Source organism: Phlebotomus argentipes, unplaced genomic scaffold (genome assembly GCF_947086385.1).
Source record: "Phlebotomus argentipes unplaced genomic scaffold, Phlebotomus argentipes genome assembly contig_15, whole genome shotgun sequence".
NCBI classification, from domain to species: Eukaryota; Metazoa; Arthropoda; class Insecta; order Diptera; family Psychodidae; genus Phlebotomus; species Phlebotomus argentipes.
Genome location: NW_026776181.1, coordinates 11,498,505 through 11,526,018, shown reverse-complemented (window position 1 = coordinate 11,526,018; position 27,514 = coordinate 11,498,505). Strand labels below are relative to the sequence as shown.

General features: G+C 44.2%; 5 protein-coding genes across 5 annotated transcripts; 2 read left to right on the top strand and 3 right to left on the bottom strand.

The window, feature by feature from the left end:
• Positions 1-653: 653 nt before the first annotated feature.
• On the bottom strand, positions 654-1,777 carry LOC132262446 (dorsal root ganglia homeobox protein). The gene is made up of 2 exons (XM_059761718.1): positions 1,530-1,777; positions 654-1,304 (listed from the first exon to the last, which is right to left on the bottom strand). The coding sequence occupies exons 1-2, from the start codon at positions 1,734-1,736 to the stop codon at positions 810-812; spliced, it is 702 nt and encodes a 233-aa protein (XP_059617701.1). The 5' UTR covers positions 1,737-1,777; the 3' UTR covers positions 654-809.
• Positions 1,778-6,838: 5,061 nt separating this feature from the next.
• On the top strand, positions 6,839-9,046 carry LOC132263012 (mediator of RNA polymerase II transcription subunit 17). Its single transcript, XM_059762549.1, has 3 exons — positions 6,839-7,014; positions 7,092-8,423; positions 8,488-9,046. Exons 1-3 carry the CDS (start codon positions 6,920-6,922, stop codon positions 8,984-8,986), a joined length of 1,926 nt encoding a protein of 641 aa, XP_059618532.1. The 5' UTR covers positions 6,839-6,919; the 3' UTR covers positions 8,987-9,046.
• LOC132263015 (zinc finger protein 33A-like) lies at positions 9,046-11,143 on the bottom strand. Its single transcript, XM_059762555.1, has 2 exons — positions 10,594-11,143; positions 9,046-10,530 (listed from the first exon to the last, which is right to left on the bottom strand). Exons 1-2 carry the CDS (start codon positions 10,792-10,794, stop codon positions 9,046-9,048), a joined length of 1,686 nt encoding a protein of 561 aa, XP_059618538.1. The 5' UTR covers positions 10,795-11,143.
• A 121-nt stretch (positions 11,144-11,264) lies between these two features.
• On the bottom strand, positions 11,265-22,858 carry LOC132263011 (midnolin homolog). Its single transcript, XM_059762548.1, has 4 exons — positions 22,427-22,858; positions 19,804-19,891; positions 13,717-15,075; positions 11,265-13,594 (listed from the first exon to the last, which is right to left on the bottom strand). Exons 1-4 carry the CDS (start codon positions 22,630-22,632, stop codon positions 12,974-12,976), a joined length of 2,274 nt encoding a protein of 757 aa, XP_059618531.1. The 5' UTR covers positions 22,633-22,858; the 3' UTR covers positions 11,265-12,973.
• Positions 22,859-23,166: 308 nt separating this feature from the next.
• LOC132263010 (structural maintenance of chromosomes protein 3) lies at positions 23,167-27,478 on the top strand. Its single transcript, XM_059762547.1, has 7 exons — positions 23,167-23,308; positions 23,416-23,530; positions 23,587-23,726; positions 23,788-26,174; positions 26,236-26,467; positions 26,550-27,050; positions 27,117-27,478. The coding sequence occupies exons 1-7, from the start codon at positions 23,294-23,296 to the stop codon at positions 27,327-27,329; spliced, it is 3,603 nt and encodes a 1,200-aa protein (XP_059618530.1). The 5' UTR covers positions 23,167-23,293; the 3' UTR covers positions 27,330-27,478.
• Positions 27,479-27,514: the final 36 nt, after the last annotated feature.

The window sequence follows — 27,514 nt, the reverse complement described above, 5'->3', positions numbered from 1 at the left end:
TAAAATATTATTAAAGAATCTTAAACCTCGCCATAGAAAAGTACTGTAATGTAAATCTCAGCTCCTAAAAAGCTATTTAGGTATATTTACCACATTCATTTCCGATCTGCAGATCTAAAGCACTGCAAATGTTCAACTCTGTTAACTTATGGCAGATGTTCGAGTACTTTTGCGAATGATGTAGCGTTTATTGAGCCAACCAGTTCATGTGGTTTTATTGTGGTGTCTGTCTTATGAGAAAACAATGTCTTTGCCACAACACTAAATGTCCTCCTCACCTTTGCTGGGAGTCCATCAATTGCCGGCGAAATGCAAATGAGACTACAAATTTGTGCGCTCTCTTACAATGTCAATGTTCCGCTAAGCAAATATGCGACTCATAGATTTGAAGAAGAAAAAAACTGATTGACAATATAAGATGATCGGCGAGATGGTTAAATGCAGTGAATAAGATTGAATTAGGCGGAGAGACAGGAGTTCAGCAACCTCACGAGTTGCGACAGAGTAAACTGCCATTGATTAATTTCGCAAATAGAATCGTAATTGATGAGTCAACGATGTAAAGAGTGTCTTAACAGTTAATCTAATACCTTTTGATCTTGTGCGTGGAAAAAATGTCGTGTCACAGAGAGACACAAAAATTCACTCATACATTTATTAAGACATGTTTTTCCTTTCCATTTCGCGCGCAAGAAGTCAAATATCCATCCAGTTGAGCCCCTTTTTCAGAGTCCACTGGCTTTTATAGGCTTGCAAAATAAACTCTGGTGGAACCTGTTCCGTCTCGTGAACTCTGGCGATTTTGCAGATTACTTCCTCGAGTAGTCAATACAGCCGTTCGACGTCAAGTCAATCTCCTCAGAATCAGAAGAGGCTTCAGATTCGGAGTTTTCGCGTGCCTGGAAGACCACATTGTTGTTATTGTTGGCTTCGCCGTCCTTCTCTGGCCGCGGAGAGTAACTCATGGGGGAACTTTCGGTCGCTGACAACTCCAGAGGAGTGCTCGTGGAAGACTTGGTGGCTGGCGGCTGGAAAGCCGGATGCATGAGCGTGAATCCAGGATCACTGACGCCGTTCGAGGGTGGTGGACAAGGCGTGGGATTTGGGGCGCTCAGGAGAGGCTTCTCATTCACTGGTGGAATTGGTGGCGGAGGATTTCCGTGCATTGAGGACTCGGGCGGAGGACGTCCTGGAATCATCACAGGTGGTGCGCCAAGACTAAGACATCGCATCCGCCAAGCGTCTTGCAAAAGCTGCAAGCGAGCTTGCTTCCTCCACTTGGCGCGACGATTCTGGAACCACACCTGTGACAAAATTAGACACACACGTGAGAAGATTAACCACAATAACAGGTCAAAGACTCTCGAAATCAGAGATGAAACTGATAGCTTTCGGATAGATGAAGATTCGAGATGCTCATTTAATTTGTACAGGAATTTACGCACTCTTTATGGGAAATTAGAACTGGTTTTGTCATCTCTGATCGTGTTCACTTGTGACATCCCTAAATAGGATCACTTGCAACTCACTTGAACTCTGGCTTCACTGAGACTGATCCTGAGCGCCACTTCCTCTCGCAGGAAGACGTCTGGGTAGTGAGTCTTCTGGAAAAGTGCCTCGAGCTCTTGCAGCTGCTGAGGCGTGAAGGTGGTGCGATTGCGACGCTGTCTTCGTCGTCCGAACATGTATTCCGTGAGCAGATCGTTGGGCAGAGGCGACAGGAAGGGTCCAGCCATAGTTTCTGGATTCTGGCAACTCTCCAGGATGAGATGTGAACTGCAACTGATTGCGAAGTTGACGATGAACCATATTTTACCCTTCGAAGCACTATTTATCCCCTCCATTGTGGAGGCAAATGAATAAAATCATCCCTGTTTCGTTGCTCATATCGACATGGTTAGGAAAGGATGCACTTTCCGTATCAGACTCCTGATGAATGTGAAAAATTTATTTAATTTGTATATTAGTTTTTCTCAAGAAATTTAGAATCTGAATTTAGCTGTTACTATTTCTCCATTAATAACCATGCATTTAACTGGAAATATGATTAAATTTACCCCTTCGTGGCTGAACGCGTGCGCGGAAATGCACCAGAGGGCGGAGCGCGTCTGGCCAATCGCAGGGAAATTGCAGAGATTTCATCCCTTGCTGAAGAATCTCGATGGAGGACCGCGGAGGGTGAGACAAGACAGCATGTGGTGAATAATCTAACACAGTTGATTTGATAAATGAAATCCACGCGAAACAATAGAGCTCCATTTCTCCTCCTTTGCGCCCCATTCCTCGCCAGATGATTCCTTTGCTTCCATTTCCCTCTGACTCTGGGGAATAAACGACCAAAATGCTTTACTGCGTCTTCGGAATATTGTTAAACTATCTAATCAATAACATTAAGCGAGACATTACCAGAAAATCATTTGAATACTCATAATCAATTTTACGAAATATCTAATATCTAAGTTTTAAGTTGAAAAATAAAAGTATTCAAAGTTATATGGTTAAACGAATTTTTTTTGTTAACAACTCTGTTAGTAATATAATTTTAAGCACCAAAATGTCCGCATGTGACTTTTCAAAGCATTCACTTACACTTATTTCAAGAAACAAACACTAGTTTTAAATTTATTAATTGCTATTTTTGATTGATTTTATGTGTAAGTTTTTAGTTACCCGTGTAATTTTCCGATAAAACGCTGCTATGGGGTAATATTAATTAATTAAAAAATGAGAGGAAAATAATTACCGCCTCTCCAACCTTCATTTAGCATTCTGTTTGCAAATACATATTCCACCCTCTTCTCTAGAGCTCTCTTTTCACTCTTCCTGTGGAGCTTTTTCCCCGTTTTTTTGTCTTTTTGTTTTAATTCTCTGCAGCATCAGAGTGAATTGTATAAGCGAGGAATGTAATGTTGACAACAATATGAAAAAGTGAATTCTCTCCTTGCATTCTCTGATCATCAGCATGATGATATTTTCCCTTTGTGATTGTCAATCCATCAAAAAATTTTCATTTACGCGCGCGTTCACCACTTTTTCTCTTTTCCGTCAACATCAAAAGAAGAAGCGCACTGAAAGGCCCAAAATTGTGCATTAGTTTAAACATCATATGCATGTCATTTCCACCGATTCAAAGGCATCGCGTAAATTGTCTCCCAACGTCAACAGCACCTTGGGGCGAAATCGCAGTTCTTGTACATCTTTATACCATTTATACAAATAACAAATGACAAAGAAAAGACTCTTTCACCGAGTGGAGATAGAAAGTCTCAACACAAAGGGAAATCAAGAAATAATTTCACATCTTCATTTTGAAAATCAATTCACGGAATTCACGTTATTTTTACTCTTTATCATCTTGTCTGACTTCCACGTGAAAAGGAAAATGAGATTTCCCAACAGGAGATGTTGCAGAAGAATGACTGGCAACAATGAAAATTCACCACGAAATTATTATGGGTGGACTGGGTGGAAATTCACGGCAAAATTGTATTTCTCACAGTAAATGGTCCCGAAATGTTGACTCTATGACAGATTTTACTCAATTCAATGGAAATTAAATGATTAAAAAATAGCAAACCGAAAATCCTTAGGAGACTTTAGAGATTTCTGAGACTTGAGTCTTTGAGATTTGCAGTTTGAAGATCACAAAAAATAAATTAAAATTATTTTCCCAACATCGTTTTACGATTTTTTGGCGTAGACTCAGAAAATCACGGACCAAAAGTGAATAATAATATATAATCGTTTTTATAATAATGATTATTTATTACTATTATTCAGTATATTATTCCAGTGGTCGTAATCTTGCGCGCTGGCACTGCGATTTTCATGAATTTGTGTATGGAAGATAATGAAAATTGTTTGCAATAAACAGTTGAACAACATCTGATTGGATAACTTTGCCACAATAGCAAGGCAAGTCGTCATTGCGATGAAAAGTTGAAGGCGCATGAAAGCTCCTCTGTAAATTTTAATATCTTCCCTCTCTCATCACATGTGTGTGGGTGTGTAATTCTTTTCTCTCAAAAATAATATGTTTGCCTCCATATGCGATTCTTTCACTTGCCATTCAACGCATCGATTTGATAATGAGCAAGCCGTGCTCGAGAATTTCCCGCCCTGTCCATTAATTCAATCTTTTCAGCGCGCTTCCTCAGGAACAATTGGCGCCTTTGTTCGGGCACCGACATTGGCAAATTGATTAAAAAATCACCGCTGATCGGTTTTCCTTGCATGCGCCCACAATTACTTCAGTCGATGGGTGGGATGAAGCATCCGCACGTCCTTCCAGCCGCGACAGGGCCTCATTTGAGTCTCATCCACGGAGATGAATTCAATCTGCGGCGAACAGAGTGGAAGAGAAGCTGGATCGAGATGTACTGACATGGGAAAAATCATTTTCTACCCTCTTCCACTCTGCTGGTGGCAATCATTTAGCATCCCTGCGAGAAAGCGGCGTCAGTTGACGAGGGTGTGTCGTCAGTTTTGCACCCAATGTGAATCCAATTCATTATGATTCCACACAGTGAAAAACATTGCATGCACAATGGAAAAAATAGCGCCTTTTCTGATGCACAGCGAATGCGAATATTAATTAATTTGCTAGACTTGGTGAAACTTCTACAGAAATCATAACTTTGAATGTACAAACTGACGACGAATATCCTCAGCATAATCATTTCGAAGCTCTTTGCGCGTTATGAGGAAAAATTTGCGCTCTAGTGCGTTTTTCGCGGTCCAAAATTTGCACAATGCACATGAAGAATGGGGGAAAAGTGCATTTTTCATTCTCTCAAATGACATTGGATTTTCCCACATTTGCCTTCCTTTACTTGCAACTTTTCTCTGCCTCACCGTTGGCGTGAATTTCTCCTTTTATTCTCATCACTCGCGAGGAGTGTGCTTGTTAACACCGCGAATGGGGTGAAAGAACTAGAATTTGCTTACTTACGATGGCGGGAGAAGTGACATGTTAAGATCGCATCATTTTAATAGATAAGAAAAGTCCTCGTAAAGTTGAAACTTCTTCAAAACATTGCTCTTTTATTGAGCATGGCGAACAGAACATTCACTTGACCCTCTTATCGTGATAGGAGCTTGGGAGTTCAAATGAATTAAACTTTGGATCTACAGATGTGAAATTAAATTGTCGGATTATATTCTCCATACTGCACCGGAATTGTTAATAAATTTAAGCGAATGATGATGTGAAAAATCCATGCCCAATTTCATGAGAGGAGAAGCATTGCGAGGGCTCAAATAGAGAGTGTACTTGAAAGAGATCAAAGATTTGCCATTGAATGGAGAGAATTCAGCGTGGTGTATATAAAATCAAATTGAATCCATCAAATCAAATGATGCAATGAGTAATTTGTAGATTTTTGATTCCAACCCATTCCATTACCATTTTCCCCAATTCACATTCACTGAATATAATGCAGTGGACTCTGTGAAATTACCCCGATTCAATTTTCCTCTCTCACCCATCCGTACAGTCCCGAAAGAGGTGAAAATGCGATGATGCACTGCCAAAAAGGGCTCTTTTGCCATGCAGAATTTCTGTGAAATACGATTTTCGCGTCAGTTCCAAATAATTAGGTTCGCCCCATAAACTCCTCTTTTGCAGCGTCACCCTTAATTACTTCATTTAAATAATTAAAATATGTACATTTAGTCTGTGCAAAGCTTTTCATTTGGTCAGCATGAATTTTACACACACATTTGCTTTTCATTCAATTTGGCCATCACAGACTTGTTTCAGTCCCTCTTCAGTGACCACCCTCACCGGACGGGGACACAACTTTGGGACGCTCTGCGTCCAGAGAGTGCGGTCAGTACAGAATGGTTCTGAATAATGCGAGACGAGGGCCAAAGAGGCTCCATAAGGTCTAATACATTAAGTGCATACATCGCAAATTAACCCACTTTTGTGAAGCTGTGATTTGAGGCCGAATTGAACATAGAATTTCGAAACTTTTCAATAACAAATATATCACTCTAATTCATAAGATAGACTGATTCGGCTCCCAGTTCTTTGCCAAAGTTAGCTGGATGTTACACAAAAGCACCCGAGACAGGGTTAATGCTGATCCAGTTGTCTTTTGTAATTCGATAAAAGGACTCCATTGCAGCTCTAAACCTCCTTTCTCTGTTCCTTTTCCTCGTCAGCCGGCTGTATTTTAATTTGCCGAAGGACTTTCGTCCATATCCGGAGAAATAGCAAAAAGGGAGCGGAATTAAACAATACGGAATTATTGAAATAACTTTCTATAAGTCATATTTTTAATATTTTGCTGTTTTTTCTTGCATCACCTAGTCTACTCACGATGAGTGAGCACGACAAAAGGAGAGTGAGATTGTATAGAAAAATTCATCCTCAAACCCTCGGCCTTTTCCGCCCCCGCTTTTCATCGCGCCTACGGTTCATTGTGATGAATGGACAAATGAATTTTTATTTTCCGTTGATGAAAATTCACTCACACTCGTGTGTGTGTGTGTGTGTTACGGGGTATAAATGAAAATTGGGTTTTCTCTGTGCTCACAGGAATCATGAGATCCATTGTTTAGTGCAAAATACGTATTCTCTGCAGTGCATCGTGAAACAATGAAATGCAAAAGGACACTGATAAGCAATCATTTTACTCCGTTTATACAATACGCGTTAATGAGGATGGAGAAGAAGACTGAATTATTCGTATACTAAGAGATCTTACATATTATATAGCGATATTATGAGAAATCACACACTAGAATTATCTGTTATATATTTAAATTTTGGTGGGAGTTCTCTTCTTCCTCTTTGACGATCACAGCGCTCCATGCTGCGCACTGCAGAAACAGTTGCAGAGTCATCGATTGTCAAGCGGAAAATGTGAATATAGTGTTTTTCCTGCGAAATAGGTGGTTTTTCCGTGTAAAGATGTCATATCCTCTGTCTGTGAACATTTCTGTGGAGGCTCCAATTGAGAATCAGATTCAGGAGATTCAGTATGACGGCACAGAGCTCTATCAACCGTGAGTGTTCTCCCTAACCTCACTCTTCTATGTTTGTTTTGTCAAAGATTGATGAATTTCGGTTTTTTTTCTCTCAGGCCGCTTACTTTATCTGAAAATCTGTCTAAATGCGCCGCCCGCATTGACTTCACCAAGTCCAGTAATGAGCCCGAAGTTGTGGTGAAGAAGGAAGAGACAGAAAAGAAGGAGGACGATCCGAAGGATCCGCAGTTTCAGTCCAGTCTCTGGCCGTGGGATTCCGTGAGAAATAAGCTCAGGGATGCTTACACTGAGGTGTGCGTCTTGTCGGATGTGCTGGCAATTGCCAAGGAGAAACGCTACATGGTTCTGGACCCGGTGCCTCAAGAATCCGTTGAGACAAAGCCCATTGTTCAGGTTTATGCTAGGAAGAAGGCTCTCGCGAATGCGGCAAACATCCTCTTGAGCGGGGCAGACAGGCTGAGGAACACTCTGAGCGAACAGAGAAACAACAGAGACAAGAGCGACTTTCATATCGAATTGCTGCGTCTTCGGCAAAACTGGAGGCTGAAGAAAGTGTCGAATTCTATAATTGGGGACCTGAGTTATCGCACAGCGGGGTCGAAGTTCATGCATTCAGGGATGTTCGAAGTGACCAAGGCCGAGGAGGATCCCAATGGGGGCAATTCCCCGCCAGGGAGTCCAGCTGCGACGCCCTCGAATGCCTTGCCGAGTCCCAAGAAGTCAGCTCTGCGCGTGAACGTGCCGTCGGAGTTGCAGGGCGTGGCGTACATCAAGGTGATCACGCAGAAGGACCAGGAGGACCTTTGCACAGCCACTGTGAATCTCCTGGGCCACGGACAAAATATCACGCAACAAGTTGGTATTTGGCAGAAGACGCTGGAGTTCGCACAGAACGTCCTCTTCTGCAAGGAGTTGTTCAATCAACTGGCCAAGGAAGCTGTGCAGCTGCAGGCGTCGATCCCTCACGTGGTCGTGGGCAATCAAATTCGTGCCACTCTTCTGCCCGGAATTCAGCTCATCATCAGCCTGTGTCACTCCACATCATTCGACGCCTCCAATTCGGGGCCCATCAACGATCACGATCACGTGCTAGAGCACTCGCTGCACCAACTCCTGCGCGAGGTGCACTACAAGAATACTCACCATCCCTTCCCGCATCCCGCCAGCGGCCCTCTGGGGCCCAGCAAGAAGCGCATGCTCGCTGGACCGACGGCAGCCGATCGCTATGAACTGCTGGAGATGACAAAGAGTCAGACATTGCTCGAGCAAATCATCGCCCAAGCGCAGCACATCTTCATGCGCAAGAGGACGCAGTATGTACTGGACACACTGGCCAGGGATGTGAAGGATCCACAGATCATTTCCCACTGGAACGCTATGAACAGTCCCACGATGTCCTGCGTGAAGATCAAGATCATCACTCATGGGTGAGTTGGCTGGGGATTTGCCACCTTAAGACTTACTGATCGCCTTTTATCCCTCATTTTGCAGCTATGACACAGTTTATCGGACCTCACTGCTGATCCACGTGAAGGAGCGCTCTCTGAAGTGCATCTGCCGCGACGGGCGAGTCATGCATATGTCATATGAGCCTCAGGAGTTAAGAGATCTCATCCTGTGTCAGATCAACCGTCATCAGATGTCGGGCTTACTAAATGTGGCGCGCTGCATGGCTTGGCAGACGCTCTCCAACAGCAACCATCTCGGCATCGGATCCGTGGAACCTCTGGGCAACGCCAGCTCTTGTCTCCTGGCCTCGCCCAACGGCGATCGCTTGATCGCCGTGCAGATCCGCTGCGATCCGCAGATCGACGTGAAGGTGTACATCGCGCAGACGCCGCGCAAGGACTTCTTTCCGGGGCCGCTGGTGCAGGGCAAGTACTGGGAGCACTTGGGCGGGCACTTCAAGGAGGTGAGATTCGACAAGCTCGAGGGAAAGAACTTCCTGAACAAGATGGAGTTTCTCATGGCGAGCATGTCCAGTTCTTAAGTCTTCTATCACTATTTTATTCTCAATAAACTTTGCAATAACTTAGTGGGATGCTTAATCTACTGAACATTTGTACAGCTCTCGAGCTCGCTCTGGAGCTTCTGCTGAATGCTGGGCGGCAGGAGCTGTGGATCCACTGGAATGCTGAGGAGCGACTCCTCCAGCTCTCGATCCTTGGCCAATTGCTCGAGTTTCTTCTTGGACAAAATTGTGCCCGGTGGTGGGACTTGCTGGTCCGGATGGTCTCGCTTCACGTGGCCGCGCACGCTGCGGATGGAGTAGAAGAGATTGCTGCAATATGGACAGGTAAAGCTCTTCTCGCCCGTGTGGCCGCGCATGTGGCGCACCAAATGGTTGCGCAACTTGAAGGATTTGGAGCATGTGGCACACATGTAGCGACGCTCGTCTGAGTGGTATGCCTCGTGCAACTTGCGCCGCGAATCCAGGGCGAAGGCCTTGTTGCAGACGCCGCAGTGGAAGAGCTTCTCGAAGCTGTGGTGCACCTTGATGTGGTTGGTGTAGTTGTTGCGGTGGTAGAAGTCCTTCCGGCAGTGGTGGCAGCTGAATAGAGCCTTCTTCAGGTGGTACTTGTAGATGTGCGCCGTGCGCTCCGAGTGACCCTTGAAACGCATCTCGCAGTGTGGACACTTTACTTTCAGTCTCTTCATGCCGAGATGGACGCTCTCAAAGTGGGATTTCAGGCTAGCCGCTGAGCAGTACACTTTGCTGCACTCCGCGCAGGCGAAGCTCCTCTTCTCTGCCTCGGAGCGCGGCTCGTGCGTCCGGAGGTGCATCTTGAGGTTCAGCTGCTTCACCATCTTCCCGCACACGACGCAAAGTGTGCTTTCGCCCTTCACGTGAGCCGAGAGCTTGTGCCCATTCAGATCCGCCGGTGTGTGATACTCCTTGGAACATTGGTCACACTTGAAGGCCTTTTCGGTGCTTCTGTGGCGCATTTCGTGCGTGGCAAAGTGTTTCCCGCTGATCATCTTGTCGCACTGCACACAATGCCGCGTGCACTCATGCCCAGTCTTCTCAGTCCTGCTCTTGAACGTCTTTCCGCAGCGCTTGCACGGGATAATCTCAGGTTTCAGCTTGTGGGCATAAGATCGATGGGCATTCATTGAGGATCTATTGGGATATCGTCGACCACAAACTTCACACGACCACGGATTCTTCATATCCTCAGCCGCTACTCGACGACGTCTTGGGGCCTCCACGAAATCATTATCACTGATGTTTGACTCTAGCTCTTCCTTGACTTCCACAAACACCGGTTTGTCCACTTCTTCTTCCATAGCGGTGAGTTTCTCCTCGGCCTCGAGGCACTTCCTCCGGAACTGATACGCGATGATCATCTCATTCTCACACTGCTTGCAGATGCAATTGGGATGACTCTGGAAGTCTCTTAGACTCCTGCCTATGCACTCTGAATAGATTTTATCATAAGAAAGAGCCTCGAAGACTGTTTCAGCGATGCCCAGAAGTCGCTTCTTGGGATTCAAACAGATCCGACAAATTGACCTCGAATTCCCATCCATGACCTATATTTGATATGTAGGAACGTCAGCTAGTGGTAAAAGGCATTTATAGGTGAAAATACTCACTGGCCAGGCCAGAAATTGAAGGGAAAATTGAGTGCAAAAACTCACAACAAAAATGACAATATTTTTCTTTTGTCTGAAGATTGTCTCTTTAGCGCCCGCAGCGCCTCTGTAGAATAAAAATATGGGCGGGAATTTCAATTTATTAACCCATTGTGTCCAATATGCCACGAAATCCCATGAAAAGCAGCGAGTAAAATTCATGCTGTTATTTTAGCTCAATTTAATAAACATAGTTATTCAATATTTTATACCATAGAAGCAAATTTATTTCATTTCCTTGTTTTTTTTGTATATATATTTCAAATTTATTTCTTGTAAACTGTTTCAAATGTTACACATTTCATAAGAGATCGTACTGCTTTTTTGCTCCTTTTCACCATCCGACATACGATTTCCTTATGTCTCACACCTTCCTTGCCTATCTCTTGAAACGGCTTACCAGTAGATATATTTGTGTTTACTTAAATATATATCCTCTATATGTTATTTATCAATTACTATTCCATATTCACTTTATCCATAGTCTGCTAGAAACACAAAAATTCTCTCCATTCTTTGCCCCGTTCTTGCGTTCTGGTTTTGCTCCAAGAAAGAATTGATTTAATTACAAAGTACATTTATCTACGTTTTCTCCTTTTCCTCAAGTTCTGCATAATGTTTTTTTCTGTCTCTTTTGCCTTCCAGAAATGAATGCTTCTCCTTTATTTTCTTTTTCTTTTACTACTTTTGAAACTATGTTTTTATTCACTTTTAACTCTTTGTTTTCTCCTCAGTTGTGTGAAATATGAAAATTTTCCCATCGACGTCTATTTAATCTTATTCTCCTAAATTTTTCTTCATCCCTTAATTGCTAATATAAACAAACGAAACATTATTATATTACCTATCAAAAAGAGAAACTAATTAAGTTACACATCAATATTATTCTGCATTGAATTTTCGCGATACTCCTTTTCATCCTTTAGATCATCTCTCAAACAACAACTCAAAAAGGAAGCTTTCGGGTTCTTTTTCGTCTTCTGCACTTTCCTAGTCAAAGTAATTTATAATAAAATGTTTATGTGCGCGTGTGTAAATCAAAGAGAAACAAGAATCACGAATTTACACAGAAATAAAAACTAAATATCGCATAAAAAACTAGAACGAGAAAACAATCTCCCGAAAGAGAACTCATAATTAAATTTGAGAAGTGTGAAGCATTGGAAGAAATAACAGCAAAGAATAGTCCTTAAAAGTATTTAGCAAAGAGAGGAGACAAATTAATTGGAAAGAGTTGGAAGTAAAAATATTATTGCACGCTACTTCCTCACCTAAAAAATGTGTTTGTTCCCCAGTTTTATTTTATTGTGAAATCAAGATTTCTTTTTCCTTTTCCTTTCCACATGTACAATTTTAATCCTTCGCTATTTCTTCAAAATTGAATTCAATTGACGAATCGCATTTCTGGGTTTATTTATCGCATAAACTCTCTTCTTCTTCCTCAATTTCTCTCTTTTTCCACATCATCATTATTTTTTTAAAAATGTTTTTACCCTCTAAATAGACACTTGAATATAAATTTGAACTTTTATGTTATCACGGGGTATAAAAAACTTCAAATTACTTGCAAATATTCACGTCATTTCATGATTATTTTACTTTTACCACTACATTTCTTTTTTCTTATCGCTCTTTTAGTCAATCTTTCGCATAATGAGACAACGTCACGTGTTCAGTTGAGTGGAAAACAGCTAGATTGTATGGTAAAACTTGTCGTTTAGAGATTACACTAGCAAATATATTAATTGTGCACTTACAACGTGAGAAAATGCACAAAATATGCTCAGAAACTATACAACAAGTTCTCAATCTTCTTTTCCACTCAATGTGCTTCATTTCTGTTTTGCTCACATGCCAAATCGGGGATCGTATATTTTTTGAAAAATTACAGGAGAAGAGAAGAAAGGGAATAATCTACGATATTCTTTAAATGTTTACTAGAATTCAAACAGGCTCTTTAGTTTTCTTTTCTCCCCACATTTTTCTTTTCCTTTCTCGCATTCCATTCAATATCTCTCACCCGTTGTTTTGTCGAAGGAGAAGAAAAACAAGGGTGAAAACAATTTACAAAGTCAATTAAATCTGTAACGAAATTTTAAATGTTTCCATACTCCAATTCTCATTCATATATCAATAATAATTTTGCTCAGTTGTAAATAGAAAAAATCTACAGAATGTCCTCCAGCGAAGAGCGACTGTTCCTGATCAGCACTGGTAAATCAATCAAACCACAGCCACTCTTCTGCCGTTGATACGCTTCTCGTGGAAGAAATAAAAATCCTTGGCGCGCGATAGTTTTCCGGGAGGGAATCGATAGAAGGGTGTGCTTAACATACGTGCTTTATGCCGCCGTGTCGACTTCCTCAACAATGTGACTCTGCGGCACGTCTGCGGTTGCTGTGGAGCTCGTCGAGGCGGTTGTGGGCGTTGTCGCATTGCCCCCCGGCGCTCCAGCACTGCCTGGGTTCGCCGTGGTCGTGGTGCTGGCCAACTGAGCCAAGGCTGTGGCTGACGTCGTCACGGAGGCGCCCTGAATGGTGGCGCTGTAGGGCGCGCTCTTGAGCTTCCGCGCCTCGCGGCGCTCCTTCTTCTGCTGCATCACCAACTTCAGTTGATCCAGCTTCACCTTCGTCTTGTTATTCTCCAGCTCCACACTGCTGCACTTGCTGCAAATAGGCTGCGAGCTCTGGCAGCAGCACTTGAGCGGCACCGCTTTCACGCACTCCACCTCCATCGCCTCCTCGCGTCGCACAGCTGCTGTGTCGTCTGTCGCCCTGGCCACTCCACACGCCCAGCTCTCGCGGGAGTGCTTGCAGGAGCCCGACGGCGACGCCGGAGCGGAAGCAGAAGCGGTAATGGTGGAGGTGCTGTGGCCACTGCACTCACCGTAGGGACAATTGCGCGACGTCTTCGAACACTTTGAACACATTTCCGACTGCTGATGATGATGCCGGCGCGACGACTGTAAGACAGACACAACATTAGATGTAACTTTTGATAAACTTCTGATGTTCAGGAGAATTTTTTCCAAAAACCCCAATTTTGCTTAATTGAAGGTTATGTTTATTTCGTCGCAAAACTCACCTGTCTCGATGACGTCCTGGAACTTGAACTCCCGGCCTCGACGCTAATGCTGGTGCCGCGACGATACTGTGGCGTGGCGCTGAGTAGATCATTGAGGATGTGGATTATTGTCGAGATGTCTCTCTTTGGGCGTCCATAGCGATCCTGGAGCGCCGGATTGAGTGTCCCTGAGAAGGTGCCGGAGTAGATGCCCTTGCCGTGGTGCTTCATCGACTCAATCACTGCGCCCGTGCCAATCTTCTTGCTACTGTTCTCCGTGAGGTCCACTTTACTAGTGAACACTTCCTTGGACAACTTCTTCAGCGTCTGCGTGAGATTACGCGACGCCTCGGCCAGCGCGCGAGCGTCAATGGTGGTCGTTCCAGTACTCGGAACTTGGTCCTCACTAGTCGCCTCCCTCACCGGCGTGGCGGCGCGCTCCTCCTCGACTGGCGCCTGCGGTGCGCTCGTCTCCGTGGAGATCTTGATTGTATCCAGCGATCTGGCGTTCCAATTCTTATTTTTGATCTTCGTGATGGGATTGTTGGCCGTCTTGTGCATCCAGCTATTGCGCCACGGCTTTGTCTGCGTGGTGGCGTTCGTGCTGGTGCTGGGCTCCGCGTGGCACTCGTCGAAATCCTCCGGCGGCACCGGCGCCGATGGCCGCTCCTCCTCATCCCTCTGCTGGCAGTTAACATCACATCCAGCATTGCTATTGCTATTGCTGTCGAGCCTCTTGCAGAGACAGCTGGTGAGCTTGGCGGAAATGGGATCCGGATAGGATGACGTGGACGGCTGGGGCTCCATGTCACCCATGAGCGGTGGCGTGGGACACGCGTGCTCTGCCGGCACGCCGTAATTTGGTATCGGAACGCTAATGATGGGACTGGACACCAGATTCGACAGCGACTTTATCGGCGACTGATCCAATTCAATTGCATTATTCTCGTCATCCGTGGTCGCGGCCGCCGCCCTGTCCTGGATATTCGTCAGCAAATCGTCCAATTCTTGCTTCATCAATTCCGCCAATTCCGAGTGTGCCGGATCGTCAGTTGTCACATTGAATGTTGGCTCCTGCTCCACACTTGGGCCCGCTTCCGCTGGTGGCGATGTCTCAGCCTGCACACGACGCTTGCTCTGCTTCTGACACACATGATGATGATGATGATGTCGCGACTTGTGCGTATTCCTCGATCTCGAACCGCCGCCAGATTGCGATGACGGCGGATTCACTGTGCTCAGTTGCAGCTGAATTATCATCATGTGGTCTCCCAAACGCATGTTCAGATTCAATGGTGACTTCCCACTGAGGAAATCATTCACTTGCGAGTCATTGAGTGACTCCAGAGCCTGCATCACTGTGCTCTCCGGACGCTGCGCCTGCAAGACAAGCAGAAGAGACAGAATATTAGACGGATTGCGGAACACAGCCTTTCATGGTCGGCTCTTCTCTGTCCAATAACAAAAGCACTCTACCAAATCATCGTGATTGTGTGACCCTCAGCATGAAAGAGTGCCCCTCTCACGCGCAAAATCATCAAAGGCAAACGCGTAAATGGACAAAAGACTCGGCGCTTCAATCATTTTGCCAATCGACAAGATTTAGAGAGGCAAAGCAATTGCAAAAAATCATTTCAAGCCCAAACTTAACTCTCTAATCTGTTCACAGCATAAGTGATAGCGAAGCTCCAGGCACACAAGAGCACACTGAATAGTCAGCGTACAAACAGCAGAACAATATCTCAAGAGTATCTCTTTCAAATATTTAATCATTGCACAAAAATCTCGAGAGGTTGACACTCTCATGTGTGTCTTCCCCGTCAACATTTTCCACCCAGTCAACAGCACGAATTGCACGAGGAGCAGAAGTGTGTGCAGTGATAAAAGAGGGTCACGATATCAGTTAGGCATCTTCATCTCAGGAATGCTAGGGTGACTCAGTGTGAAAATTGATTAGATACCTTTAGACAAATTGCTAATTGTCAGTCACATTTTGCCAGTGGAAAACTCAAGTTGCTCGAGAGAGAACTTTTTATGCTTTCACCAGGACTGAAATTTCCCCAAAAGCCAAGAGTACGAAAGTGTGTGTGTGTGTGAGAGAGAGAGAGAAAGGCAGTGGCGTACGCAATTTAAGGCAGTCAAAGCAGAAGCGCTCTATAAGTAGTTTCACACATTTTCCACTTCATTTTCATTCAAGCTTTCTTCTATATTTCATAAATACTCTAAATTTTCATGAAAATGGAGAATCAGTCAATTACAAATTTATTTTTCCTGTACAAAAAACAGGCTTACAAAAGTCTTAAACTATAATAATATATTTAGAGATTTTTGAATCGCTTATAGAACATAAACGCATAGCTTTAGACCCTTATTTAATGCCACAATCTGAGATTTCGTTTGTTAAATCTCTTGGCAAATTTATTAGTGATTTTGGGCGTGATAACGAGATTGCTCTGCCAGCAAAATGTAATCAGCTTCATTACCATTATCACTTTTTGGAGTTGTTTGTGTCAAAGATAGTTGCTAAGGTGATCAGAAAAGTTACACCCTGCAGATCTCTCTCAATCCCAAGTCAAATCTACTCTTCAGATTTTTCACATTTCTCATATAGAAGATCTGTAGCGTTTATTGCCTGTCCCTTTGGCGCTCCCGAAAACCGCCGGGGGCGCCAAAAAACCCACTGTACGCCACTGAAAGAAAGAGAGGGAGAGAGAGAGAGAGTGAGAGAGAGAATGAAGAAAGACACACACTCTCTGAAAATGCTCAAGCAATCCCGACATTGTGCAAGTAAAATTGACTCACACTCGAATCAGAATCACTTTCTCTCTGATTCTCTCAACTGAAAGCTCTCCTTTGTACCACCGAATTAGGCAATGAATACACCTCAGCCGCCACTCAATGTACCCACCAACCGACGAAACTCTCTTAAAACATGAAGCGCCAAAGACTCAGAGGCTCATCAATCCATTGTATCCGAAACGTCTCAACACTTTTCCAGAGCTTCTCTCTTTGCTGCTTCAATTGCTGTAATTCTTCTTGGGCATTGATTGTTGGGAGAATGTTTTTAAATATAGGACGCACACAGAGTGTAATACACAACAATATAAAGCGCACAACACCAACATTTTGTCGGGCTTCTCACGGGTTTGAGAGTAAAATTCAATAAATACAGGGTGGACCACTCCATACTATCTGAGAATCACATTAAATTCCACCTCAATTGAGTGGAAGCAAATGAAACATGATGGAAAATATATCTTACGGTCATATTCTTACATAAAATGCTCCAATGGACAGAGGAACCTTATCAGCTGTATATTTCCAACATTTTTCCCACCCTCTCAGCATCACTCCTCATATCATCATGGCAAGCAGCGACTCGAGAGGAGAGACACAGACAGAGAGCAGTAAAGGAGCGAAAATTGATCGATTGCCAGGACATGTACTCATCAGACGGCTTCAGAAGATATCAGAAAAGCCACCAACTAATATTTCATCATAATTCTCAACATTTTATCTGATGACTTAGCACTGTTAATTCTCCCACCCCCTCAGAGTTTCACCTCAATTCCCAAACCCATCCTCAGTGTACATAATAAATCGTAACAGTTGAAATTATAAACTCTCCCGGAGTCGAGTTACACACATTTATATTGTCTCTCCACTGGCAATTCCTCTTCGGACATTATTAACTTGCGTGAATAATTCATGGCTCTAACTGTTCCCCACTGTCTTGCTGTTGCTGCTGTTAAATGTGCGCTTTTAACACTCACACACTGTTTCACGTCCGTAAGTCATCCCACTGCTGGCTACAGCCAAAATATTCCCCGACATACACTCGTGCTCAAAAGTGTCTGGCATTGCAAGAATATCCAAAATGCTGATACTATTTTAGCGTTGTTTTACACTAGATAGAGCAGAAGTGTGTGGGAAAAAGAATTCAACAGCTTGTAACAGGAGAAAGAGCGGTATTCAGTATGAACATGCGTAGAGAGAAACACACTCTCGAGGCGATTTCTGACAAGTTCAAGGAAGCTAGTAAATCAGTATGTCTTACTAACAACATCCCAGACTCTATTAACCCTCAAGGTAAAATAGTTCATCAATAGCTAAAGAGCCAGGTAAATTCGCCACATTAATTCTAGGGAAACTAGAAACTAGAGAAAAATCTCCAAAGAGAAAATGTGTGTGCCACAGTCTGATGATTTTTTAAATTTGTGTCTAAAATTGATTCCAGTGAAACAAATCAGACACTTTTGCATCTCACTGTTCGCGGAATTTTCGTGAACGAAGAAGTCACCGCGAAAGAGGTGCAAAAGGAAGTATTGTTCAGTTAGCAACACACGCGTTTCGTACCAATATACTATATTTCCTTTCCTACAAAATACACTCTTCTCTTTAGTCTCTGTATGCGAGGATTTGAATTGCCAATTGCCGCGATGTGTGTCCCAAAAAAGCGCACATTGGTGGAGAAGAGGGAACAACTGGCAAAGACGGCAAAGACAATGTGTATAGTTTACTTGCGGGAGAGAAAGACACGAGAGAAAAACATACCAGTAAAGATACATATTGCTCCAATGAATATGAGAATTAGCCAAAACACTGAATAATTCGCATCTCTTATTCACACTCCGCCATTCTCTCTATATCTCCATTTCTGTGCGCCTCTTCCCGCTATTGAGGAATTATACATACATTGATTGCCCAAGTGACTCCATTTCCCCAGATTCCCGTTCGTAATTGCACTACATGTCACACTTTTATGCATTCTTCCCTCCTGCCTCTCGATCCCAGCCCACAAACGCACTGTTATGCGTGATCTCGAGAAGAGAGAGAGAGGGAGAGAGAGAATGATGAAACAATTGATAATTTTCCATCGTTTACCGCACATGGAAAATTCCATGGCAATTCTAGACATTTGTGACTTATCTGCAAACCGTTTTAAAGGTTTCAAAGCATGAAGATTTTTGATACGTTTTTTTTCTTACTGTGATTCCTGTAATTTACTGAAAAAAAAAGATTTATGTTGTGCAATTCAAAACTGTAGGCCTTTTAGAGGATCATTTTACTTTCTCTTAAACGGATTTTATTATCTCTACTCTTGACTTTATTGAGTTTATTCATCAAATTTCGACACTTTTCATTCAATCGTCCAAGATAAGATCATTTTGAGGCGATTTTTGCTCGTTATTAACTCTTACTGGCAAGTAAAACATGTCACATTCACGCGATTTATTTTACTACATTATTTGCAGATTCAAATCTGTATAAATATCCGAATGGGTGTAAAAATAGACAATAAAGAAGACAAGAGGGAAGACAAAGTGAAATTGTAAAAAAATGTTACCTTGATATTTGAACTACAGCGAGAACTCTGCACACCTATTACTCTACACCGCGTGTATAATTTTTTTGAGGAATTAACTGCAAACTTCCGAAAAATTTCCGCAAGTTCCCCATGATTGAGCATTTAGTGCAGTGATTTTCCGCCACACCGTTTTCCGCGCAAACAAGGCAGCGCAAATTTAACTATATGAAAATTCTGCTCGTAAAACTTTTTGGTCTATTAGAAGCTCCGCCACCTCTGAGCCTTTGACTCACACATCAGGTCACACTTTTGCTCCCCATTTGTCATCTTTTCTCTGGTCGTCACCAGAGTTTGTGCTCTGGTTAACGGACAGTCGGTAAGAATGAAGTCGCTCTCAAATGACGAGGATGACGCTGAGAAGATGGATATCAAAAGGCAACCTCTGCCCATTAGCCACAAAACGGTATCTCCCCGCATTGGACTCTCTTGCAATTTCGTCTTGTGGTCAGTCAGTCGTGTCGCTTCCTCCTCCCAGTCTAACTACAACATCGTCACGTCCATCACTCGCTATCGTATCTGTGATTTGGACATTTCTGACTCCTCGAATTCATAAAATAACAATAAAGTTCAGTTCTTATCCGTAGACTATGATAATTTACTCAGCGAATGAAAGTTTACAATTCACTGAAACTTTGTAAACTATTCTGATAATTCGAAATAACTCAGATACGACAGCTTATGATGCAGCTAACGCTATGCTCCCGATGACCATAGCAAGAGAGGGTGCCGAGTTTACTCACCAGCAATCCCGTTTCCACATTTGGCGTCAGAATTATTCTGGATCCATCCACAATGCCATTCTCTTTCAATGTTCCCTCTTGCAGTTCCCTGAAAAATCAACAGTGAAGAACAAGAATTAATTCACGGACAATATTATCATGAAACTATATTTTTATACGGAACAATAAGAGAGGAAATTTAGAAAGCGAAATTAGTTCAAATCCAGCGGAAATGAAAGGGAAATTTAATTTCTTCATTATTCAGTCGCCAACCAGTGAATTTTCTATATATTCCACCCAAATAATGCTCAACTCACACACACGCGCTCTTTCAACTCTCTTTCAGTCTGCAAAGCAGCGAAATTTTGCAAATTGTCATCTCTCACACTCTCACCTATTGTGTCTCTCCCTCGCGCTCAACATAGATAGACATTTACGTTTGATAGGCAGTGTCTGAGCAACATTGAAAGTCGAAAAATTTTGGCAGTCTGCAATTTTTTGTGCGTGCTCCGGAGAGACTGAAAAACTCTTTTTTTTTTACATAATGATCAACGCGCGCCGCACAAAATCACTTTCACTGAGAGACGCCGAAATTGGTGAGTGTTGTACTCAGAAAAAAAACCACAAGAAGCATTTTATTCAGCACACACTATCGCAATGCGCTGCCACAGCTCACACTTGCGGGCTCATTTTCCACCCCAAGACTCTACTTATCGCTGGCCAATGCCTAAATTTATACATCTGCATAGGTTTTTATTATGATAATTACTGAAAAAAGTCAAATAAACACGGTCGCGAGTATCAATCTTTGCCATATGTTTACAATTCACAGCAACCTTGTGAAATATTCCAAATCTCTCTCAGCAATTTCTCATACAGTCAACGAGAAGACTTCTCAACTCTGCACTTGTAAACATAGGAAGAGGAATTGACACTGAATTGGGTCGATGATAGGAGAAAGTATTCCGGTTAATCAGGATAGAGGAATTTGAGTGGCCAAAAGGTGAAAAATTTACTCATAACGTGCATACTTTTGACCACATGGAATAGACTTTAGGATTAGGCAGGCTAGTGTCTGCTGAACCATTTCTTCACAGATTTTGCATACTTTTCATTAAAAAATTTCATTTGGGGTAAGCAGAAAACATGTAAACTATATTTCCCCACTCTCCTCTAGGTATACAATTTTTTTTTAATGAAAAAGAAAGATATAATAATAAAAAATACGGAATTAATATTTTTCGCTTCGATTGCAATATTTTGTGGACTAGTGATTTTTGTGCAATCTTCAATCTATGTTTATTTTGAAGGTTTTGTCTTATTTCATCAGCTCTAAATAATATTTATGTTCACTTGTTGCATTAAATACAACAGAAATAGAAGAAAAAACCATTTTCTGCTTCAATTTTCAGGAGAAGTTTGAATGAAATGTTGATCATTGCGCGAACTGCGATTATCATTAGATTCCCTGATCGAAGGCCTCAAATTCTGCGTCAATTGGCATAAGGTTCTCCCAAGACACAAATCTCAAATTCAATTCACACGAATTGGAATCAATCAGCGCGTTTCAGTGCCTCGAATTATAGAGAAAGGCTGAGGCGCGCTGTGAAAACAGATCGGCATTATCTGACTGCGTCTCGAAGTGTGGAAAAGGTCACAACACAGCATTTTTCCCTCCTTGAACTATTCCACACAGCGCTCGTGAAATCGCATAGGGAAAATTGATTTTCGCCCGCCACTGGCGAGCGCTTGGGTGGCGAATGAAAATCGGGGAGTCGCTCAGTTGAGCCGTGGCAGAAAAATGAATTCAGCAAGAAGACGGTAATGATGAAAAAAAGGTGGGCAGGAAGGTGTGTTCTGCTTGTGTGACTCTCTTGTGTGCGTGCAGCGAGAGTGAGAGTCAGAGTCGGGAGACTTTTCGCCAGTCGCGCGGGCCCCAAATTGCCAGCGCGGAGCCCAATTTGCCGCCCAATTGAACGTCATGCGGCGACTGGGCTTTTTCATCCAGCTCCGCAGCTGGAGGTCGTCCAGTGAGACCCGCTTTTCCTCTATTTGGACTGCCACATTCGAAAGAAAAACTCAGAGGCACAACGTCACACGGTGGCGGAGTCCAGGTGACTGGGAAACTTAATCAAAATGGCTGGGAAATTCTCAAGCGATTCTGCAATCAATTTCCACAGAGAAATCGTTTTGAATTTTTAAGGATTGTGCAATTGACACTCTGAACTTGTTGATTGCTGCTCAAAGCGGCCCCTTGTCTGGGGAAAATAGGCGGCACCGCGTTCAGGCCGCGCTGTGGCAGCGGAAAAGCTCCCAAACATGCGCGCCTATCTATTTGTGGCCACTGGAGTGGGTGGGATTTTCCGGGCTGAGACCATTTGGAAAGTTAGCGCTTCCGGGCGAAGCGACTGACGTGTGCAGCTTGTGAGGCCTCCGAGGCTCGCCCGCTGGCAGCCGCGGGGCCCCACAGACGGCCCGGAAAGCCAATCAGCTGAGTGGCAACAAAATGGCGACACACTCGGGCTCCGGCGTTGCCCAGCCCAGAGCCCTACGCGAACGCCCAAGGGCACCTCCGCAGCACTCAGTGGGCTGAGCCCGAGCGCCCGGGGCCCTCGCATCGCATGTGGGGTGCTGAGAGACTCACCTTTCACGGTGGAGCAGGCAAATTCTGTCCTTGGCCACTCGCAGCTTCTTGGCCACGATTTTCTTGAGGTTCTCCACGGAGTAGTGAGTCTCCACGGCCTGGGTAAAGTTGCCCCCCGTGGTGGTGCTGATGTTGATGGTGATGGGCTCCTCTGGGCCACACCCAGTCGGTGCATCCCGAGAATCGCTGCCCGACGAGTTCTCCATGATTCTTTTTGGCCGTGACGGTGCAAATGGGAATCCGCTCACTGCCCACCCTTCTTCACGCGTCCCAGTCACGCCACTCACTCACGCGGCTCACTGACACTCTTTTCCAGTCACTGCTGTCGCCCCTGGGGCCACTAAACGTCGGATAATCCACTATTTCTGATTATGTAAGGGCGAGACATTTTTGTGGCGAAAAACTCCTCGGCAGCGTAGACTGAAATCGCATACAGGAAAAAATGACTTGGAGTGTCACTGGCAGAGACATCTGCAGGCAAAATCCAACGAGTGTCTGGCAGAGGGGGCGATTACGAAAATTTCATGCAAAAATCTAGCAAAAATTCACGAGTTGTGACTACATCAGGCACTTACGTCCACAGGAAGACTTCTTAAGTACATTTTCTCTTGCCACACACCATACAAACTGCAAGAAACACGGATTTTCTGGTGTTTTCTCAAATTTGATTAGAAATGAAAATTTCATTGAAATTTTCACTCTTCACTTTCGCCACTAGTCGGCCTGTCAAAACAAAAACATTAATGGCGCCTTCGTCTTTTGTTTGCACTGCTACTCGTTAATTTATAATTTGTGATTGTCCTTTTATTGTGGCGGTGTCTCAAGAAATTTCCATACAAATGAAGGCATTCTGAAGTTTCCTTCAATATGCACATCAAGCAGGTAATTTCAAGATACGTTTCCTACTCTAGAATTGCACGGAAAATACTTGTTGTGTTTGAGGTTATGCCAGTGACGCCCTGATTAATTCTCCTTGTTTCTTCTTTCAGGTGATTATACAAGGATTCAAGAGCTATCGTGAGCAAACAATCGTTGAGCCTTTTGATAAGAGGCACAATGTTGTGGTGGGAAGAAATGGATCCGGGAAGAGTAACTTTTTCTACGGTGAGTTTCCGACTTGATTTTGAAGAGATTTCGACTAATTTTGTTGTGTTTTGCAGCCATCCAATTTGTTCTGAGCGATGAGTTTACTCATCTACGTCCGGAGCAGCGGCAGGCGCTGCTGCACGAGGGCACGGGAGCGCGAGTCATGTCGGCGTACGTGGAGATCATCTTTGACAACACCGACAACCGCGTTCCGGTAAGTATCCGTCTAGAAAGTCAAGTCTGGAGTGTGATTCTAATGGGAAGTCTCTTTGCAGATTGACAAGGAGGAGATTTGCCTGAGACGCGTGATTGGAGCCAAGAAGGATCAGTATTTCTTGAATAAGAAAGTCGTGCCGCGCACAGAAGTGGTGAATCTGCTGGAATCGGCGGGATTTTCCAATTCAAATCCCTACTACATAGTGAAGCAGGGCAAGATCAATGAGATGGCTACTGCGGCGGATGCACAGAGATTGAAATTGCTGAGAGAAGTGGCCGGAACGCGAGTGTACGATGAACGGAAAGAGGAGTCGATGAACATTTTGAAGGAAACCGAAGGGAAAGTGGAGAAGATCACTGAATTCTTGCTGACCATTGAAGAACGCCTCAAGACACTGGAGGAGGAGAAGGAGGAATTGAAGGAGTACCAGAAGTGGGACAAAGCGAGACGCACTCTTGAGTATATTATACATGAAACTGAGTTAAAGGAGATGAAAAAGCAGTTGGAGGAACTCGAGCATCAGCGCAAGACGTCCGGGGACAAGCAGAAGCAGTTGTTGCAGGAGGTGCAAAAGGCGCAGGAGAAAATAAAGGGGATCCAGAAGAATCTCAAGGAGGCCAAGAAGGAAGTGAGTGTGGCAAAGGAGGACAGATCTGTGCTGTCGGCGGAACAGCAGCAGCTGCTGAGGGAGAAGACAAAGCTGGATCTCACAATTCTGGACTTGACAGACGAAGTGCAGGGTGACAACAAGAGCAAGGAGCGCGCTGAGCAGGAACTCGAGAGGCTGAAGGTGACGATTGCGGAGAAAGAGAAGGAGCTGGATGACGTGAGGCCGCGCTATGAGGCCATGCGGAAGAAAGAGGAGGAGTATTCCAGGGAGCTGGCGCTGAAGGAGCAGAAAAGAAAGGAGTTGTATGCGAAGCAGGGTCGAGGATCACAGTTCTCGTCTAGGGATGAGCGTGACAAGTGGATCCAGAATGAGTTAAAGTCGCTGAACAAGCAGATAAAGGACAAGATATCGCATCAAAATAAGCTGACTGATGATCTCAAGAGGGATGCCACGAAGCAACAGGAGTTGGAGAAGAAGATCGAAGATCAGGGATCGGAGGTGGAGAAGCTGAGGCTTCAGATTGATGAGCACAACAAGCAGTACTACGAACTGAAGAAGCAGAAGGATCAGTATCAAGCGACGAGGAATGAATTGTGGCGCAAGGAGACTCAAATCACGCAGACGCTGTCTTCGCACAAAGAGGAGCTCGCCAAGGCGGATCAGGCGTTGCGTTCAATGGCCGGAAAACCAATCCTCAACGGCCGGGACTCGGTGAGAAAGGTGCTGGATAGCTTCGAGCAGCGCGGAGGATCATTTGCTGACATCGCGAAGGCCTATTATGGTCCTGTGATTGAGAACTTCAACTGCGACAAGACGATCTACACAGCTGTGGAGGTGACAGCCGGAAATCGTCTTTTTCACCACATTGTAGAGTCGGATCGCGTGGGCACGCAGATACTGAAGGAGATGAACAAGCAGAAGTTGCCTGGAGAGGTGACTTTTATGCCTCTGAATCGCTTGCAAGTGAAGATTCACGACTATCCTGACGATCCGGATTCCATTCCAATGATCTCCAAGTTGAAGTATGGGGAGAAGTATGATAAGGCACTGCGCTACATTTTTGGGAAGATCCTGATTTGCCGTAATCTCGAGAGGGCAACAGAATTGGCCAAGAGCACCGGATTGGACTGCGTCACACTCGAGGGTGATCAGGTGTCGTCCAAGGGATGTCTCACTGGAGGTTACTTCAACACTTCGCGCTCTCGGCTGGAGATGCAGAAGAAGCGCAGTGAGTATATGGAATTGATCACGGATCACGAGAAGGAACTTGCGTCGCTGCGTGAGCATCTGAAGAAGACGGAGAATAGTATCAACACAGTCGTGTCAGAGATGCAAAGAACCGAGACGAAGCAGGGAAAGTCTAAGGACATCTTTGACAAGGTTCAGGCCGATATTCGGCTGATGAAAGAGGAACTCACGCGCATTGAGCGCTTCAGGAATCCGAAGGAGCGCTCTCTGGCGCAGTGCAAGGCCAATCTCGAGGCGATGAATAGCACAAAGGAGGGACTCGAGAGTGAGTTGCACCAGGAACTGATGTCTCAGCTCTCGACTCAGGATCAGCGCGAAGTGGATCAGTTAAATGACGATATTAGGCGTCTGAATCAGGAGAACAAGGAGGCTTTCAGTGCTCGTATGACATTGGAGGTGACGAAGAACAAGTTGGAGAATCTGCTTACGAACAATCTGTTCAGAAGAAGGGATGAGTTGGTGCAGGCTCTGCAAGAGATTTCTGTGGAGGATCGAAAGCGTCAACTCAACAATTGTCGTAATGAATTAACGTCCACGGACAAAAGGATCAAGAAGGTTAATCAGGACCTTGAGGATATGGATAAGAGGTGAGTGTTGGTTAATAATGTGATGTGGGAAATCTAATGTTCTGGATATCTTCAATTTCAGAGTTCAGGATGCAGTTAAGATGCAGAAGTCTCTTCAGAAGGAACTCGAGACATTCACTCTGGTAGAGAAGGAAGCCCAGGAGAAGATCGATGATGATTCTAAGCGTTTGGAGAAATGGACGGCGAAGGAGAACCTCCTGCATCAGAAGATCGAGGATGCCACGGAGAAGATTGCCAGTTTGGGTGCTCTGCCCCAAGTGGATCCAGCCTACTCTAGGATGTCCCTGAAGAGCGTAAGTTACTTTTACAAGCACTTGTTAGAGCAGGGCCAAAGGCCTTGATTGCAACTTCAAATTTCATTTTATCTTTTTACAGCTCTTCCGGGAACTCGAGAAGGCCAATCAACATCTGAAGAAGTACAATCACGTGAACAAGAAGGCTCTGGATCAGTTCTTGAGCTTTTCAGAGCAGAAGGAGAAGCTGTGCAAGCGCAAGGAGGAGTTGGACATTGGAGATTCGAAGATCAGAGAATTGATGCAGACGCTGGAGATGAGAAAAGTGGAGGCCATTCAGTTTACATTTAAGCAAGTGGCGCAGAACTTCACGAAGGTCTTCAAGAAGCTGGTGCCACAGGGATCAGGGCATCTCGTGCTGAAGACGAAAGACAGCGAGAGCGAGGATATTGATCCGGGTGTGGCGACCTCTGATGCTTTCACTGGGATTGGGATTCGTGTGTCCTTCACGGGTGCCGATGCGGAGATGCGAGAGATGAATCAATTGTCCGGAGGACAGAAGTCTCTCGTGGCTTTGGCGCTGATCTTCTCTATTCAGAAGTGCGATCCAGCACCATTTTATCTATTCGACGAGATTGATCAGGTGAGCGGAAGAGGGATTGACATTCCATTGAAGGAGTATAGAATAATGCGAATTTGTTTATCTCAGGCGTTGGATGCTCAGCATCGCAAGGCAGTTGCTGACATGATCCATGAGCTGAGCAGCAAAGCCCAATTTATCACAACAACTTTCCGACCGGAACTGTTGGAAAATGCCCACAAGTTTTATGGTGTGAAGTTCCGGAACAAGGTGAGTCACATTGATTGCGTCCTGAAGGAAGAGGCACGAGATTTTGTGGAGGATGATCAGACCCACGGCTAGATTTAGTTTCTCTCAGTGTAGTAGTGTTTAGAGACAGAAATATGAATTTGAACTCCAATTGCTATAAAGAAAATTTTTCGTTTGTGTAAAAGCAAACTTCTTGTCTTGTTCATTTGTCAATCATTTTTATTAAAATCAGCGTTTGTACAGCGGAAATGAAATGAGACAAAAACCGTTCTAACGAG

What these genes read in the sequence shown, in the direction of transcription:
- LOC132263010 (XM_059762547.1), top strand. An exon ending in GAAGAGTAACTTTTTCTACG is followed by an intron (nt 23,531 to 23,586) that starts GTGAGTTTCCGA and finishes TGTGTTTTGCAG; the next exon opens with CCATCCAATTTGTTCTGAGC. An exon ending in TATTCGACGAGATTGATCAG is followed by an intron (nt 27,051 to 27,116) that starts GTGAGCGGAAGA and finishes TGTTTATCTCAG; the next exon opens with GCGTTGGATGCTCAGCATCG.
- LOC132263015 (XM_059762555.1), bottom strand. Translation starts at nt 10,794, where the DNA reads ATGAATTTTACTCGCTGCTTTTCATGGGATTTCGTGGCATATTGGACA. An exon ending in TTCAATTTCTGGCCTGGCCA is followed by an intron (nt 10,531 to 10,593) that starts GTGAGTATTTTC and finishes TATCAAATATAG; the next exon opens with GTCATGGATGGGAATTCGAG.
- LOC132263012 (XM_059762549.1), top strand. Translation starts at nt 6,920, where the DNA reads ATGTCATATCCTCTGTCTGTGAACATTTCTGTGGAGGCTCCAATTGAG. An exon ending in GGCACAGAGCTCTATCAACC is followed by an intron (nt 7,015 to 7,091) that starts GTGAGTGTTCTC and finishes TTTTTCTCTCAG; the next exon opens with GCCGCTTACTTTATCTGAAA. An exon ending in ATCAAGATCATCACTCATGG is followed by an intron (nt 8,424 to 8,487) that starts GTGAGTTGGCTG and finishes CTCATTTTGCAG; the next exon opens with CTATGACACAGTTTATCGGA.
- LOC132263011 (XM_059762548.1), bottom strand. Translation starts at nt 22,632, where the DNA reads ATGGAGAACTCGTCGGGCAGCGATTCTCGGGATGCACCGACTGGGTGT. An exon ending in TGCCTGCTCCACCGTGAAAG is followed by an intron (nt 19,892 to 22,426) that starts GTGAGTCTCTCA and finishes TTGATTTTTCAG; the next exon opens with GGAACTGCAAGAGGGAACAT. An exon ending in CCAGGACGTCATCGAGACAG is followed by an intron (nt 13,595 to 13,716) that starts GTGAGTTTTGCG and finishes TCTGTCTTACAG; the next exon opens with TCGTCGCGCCGGCATCATCA.
- LOC132262446 (XM_059761718.1), bottom strand. Translation starts at nt 1,736, where the DNA reads ATGGCTGGACCCTTCCTGTCGCCTCTGCCCAACGATCTGCTCACGGAA. An exon ending in TCAGTGAAGCCAGAGTTCAA is followed by an intron (nt 1,305 to 1,529) that starts GTGAGTTGCAAG and finishes ATTTTGTCACAG; the next exon opens with GTGTGGTTCCAGAATCGTCG.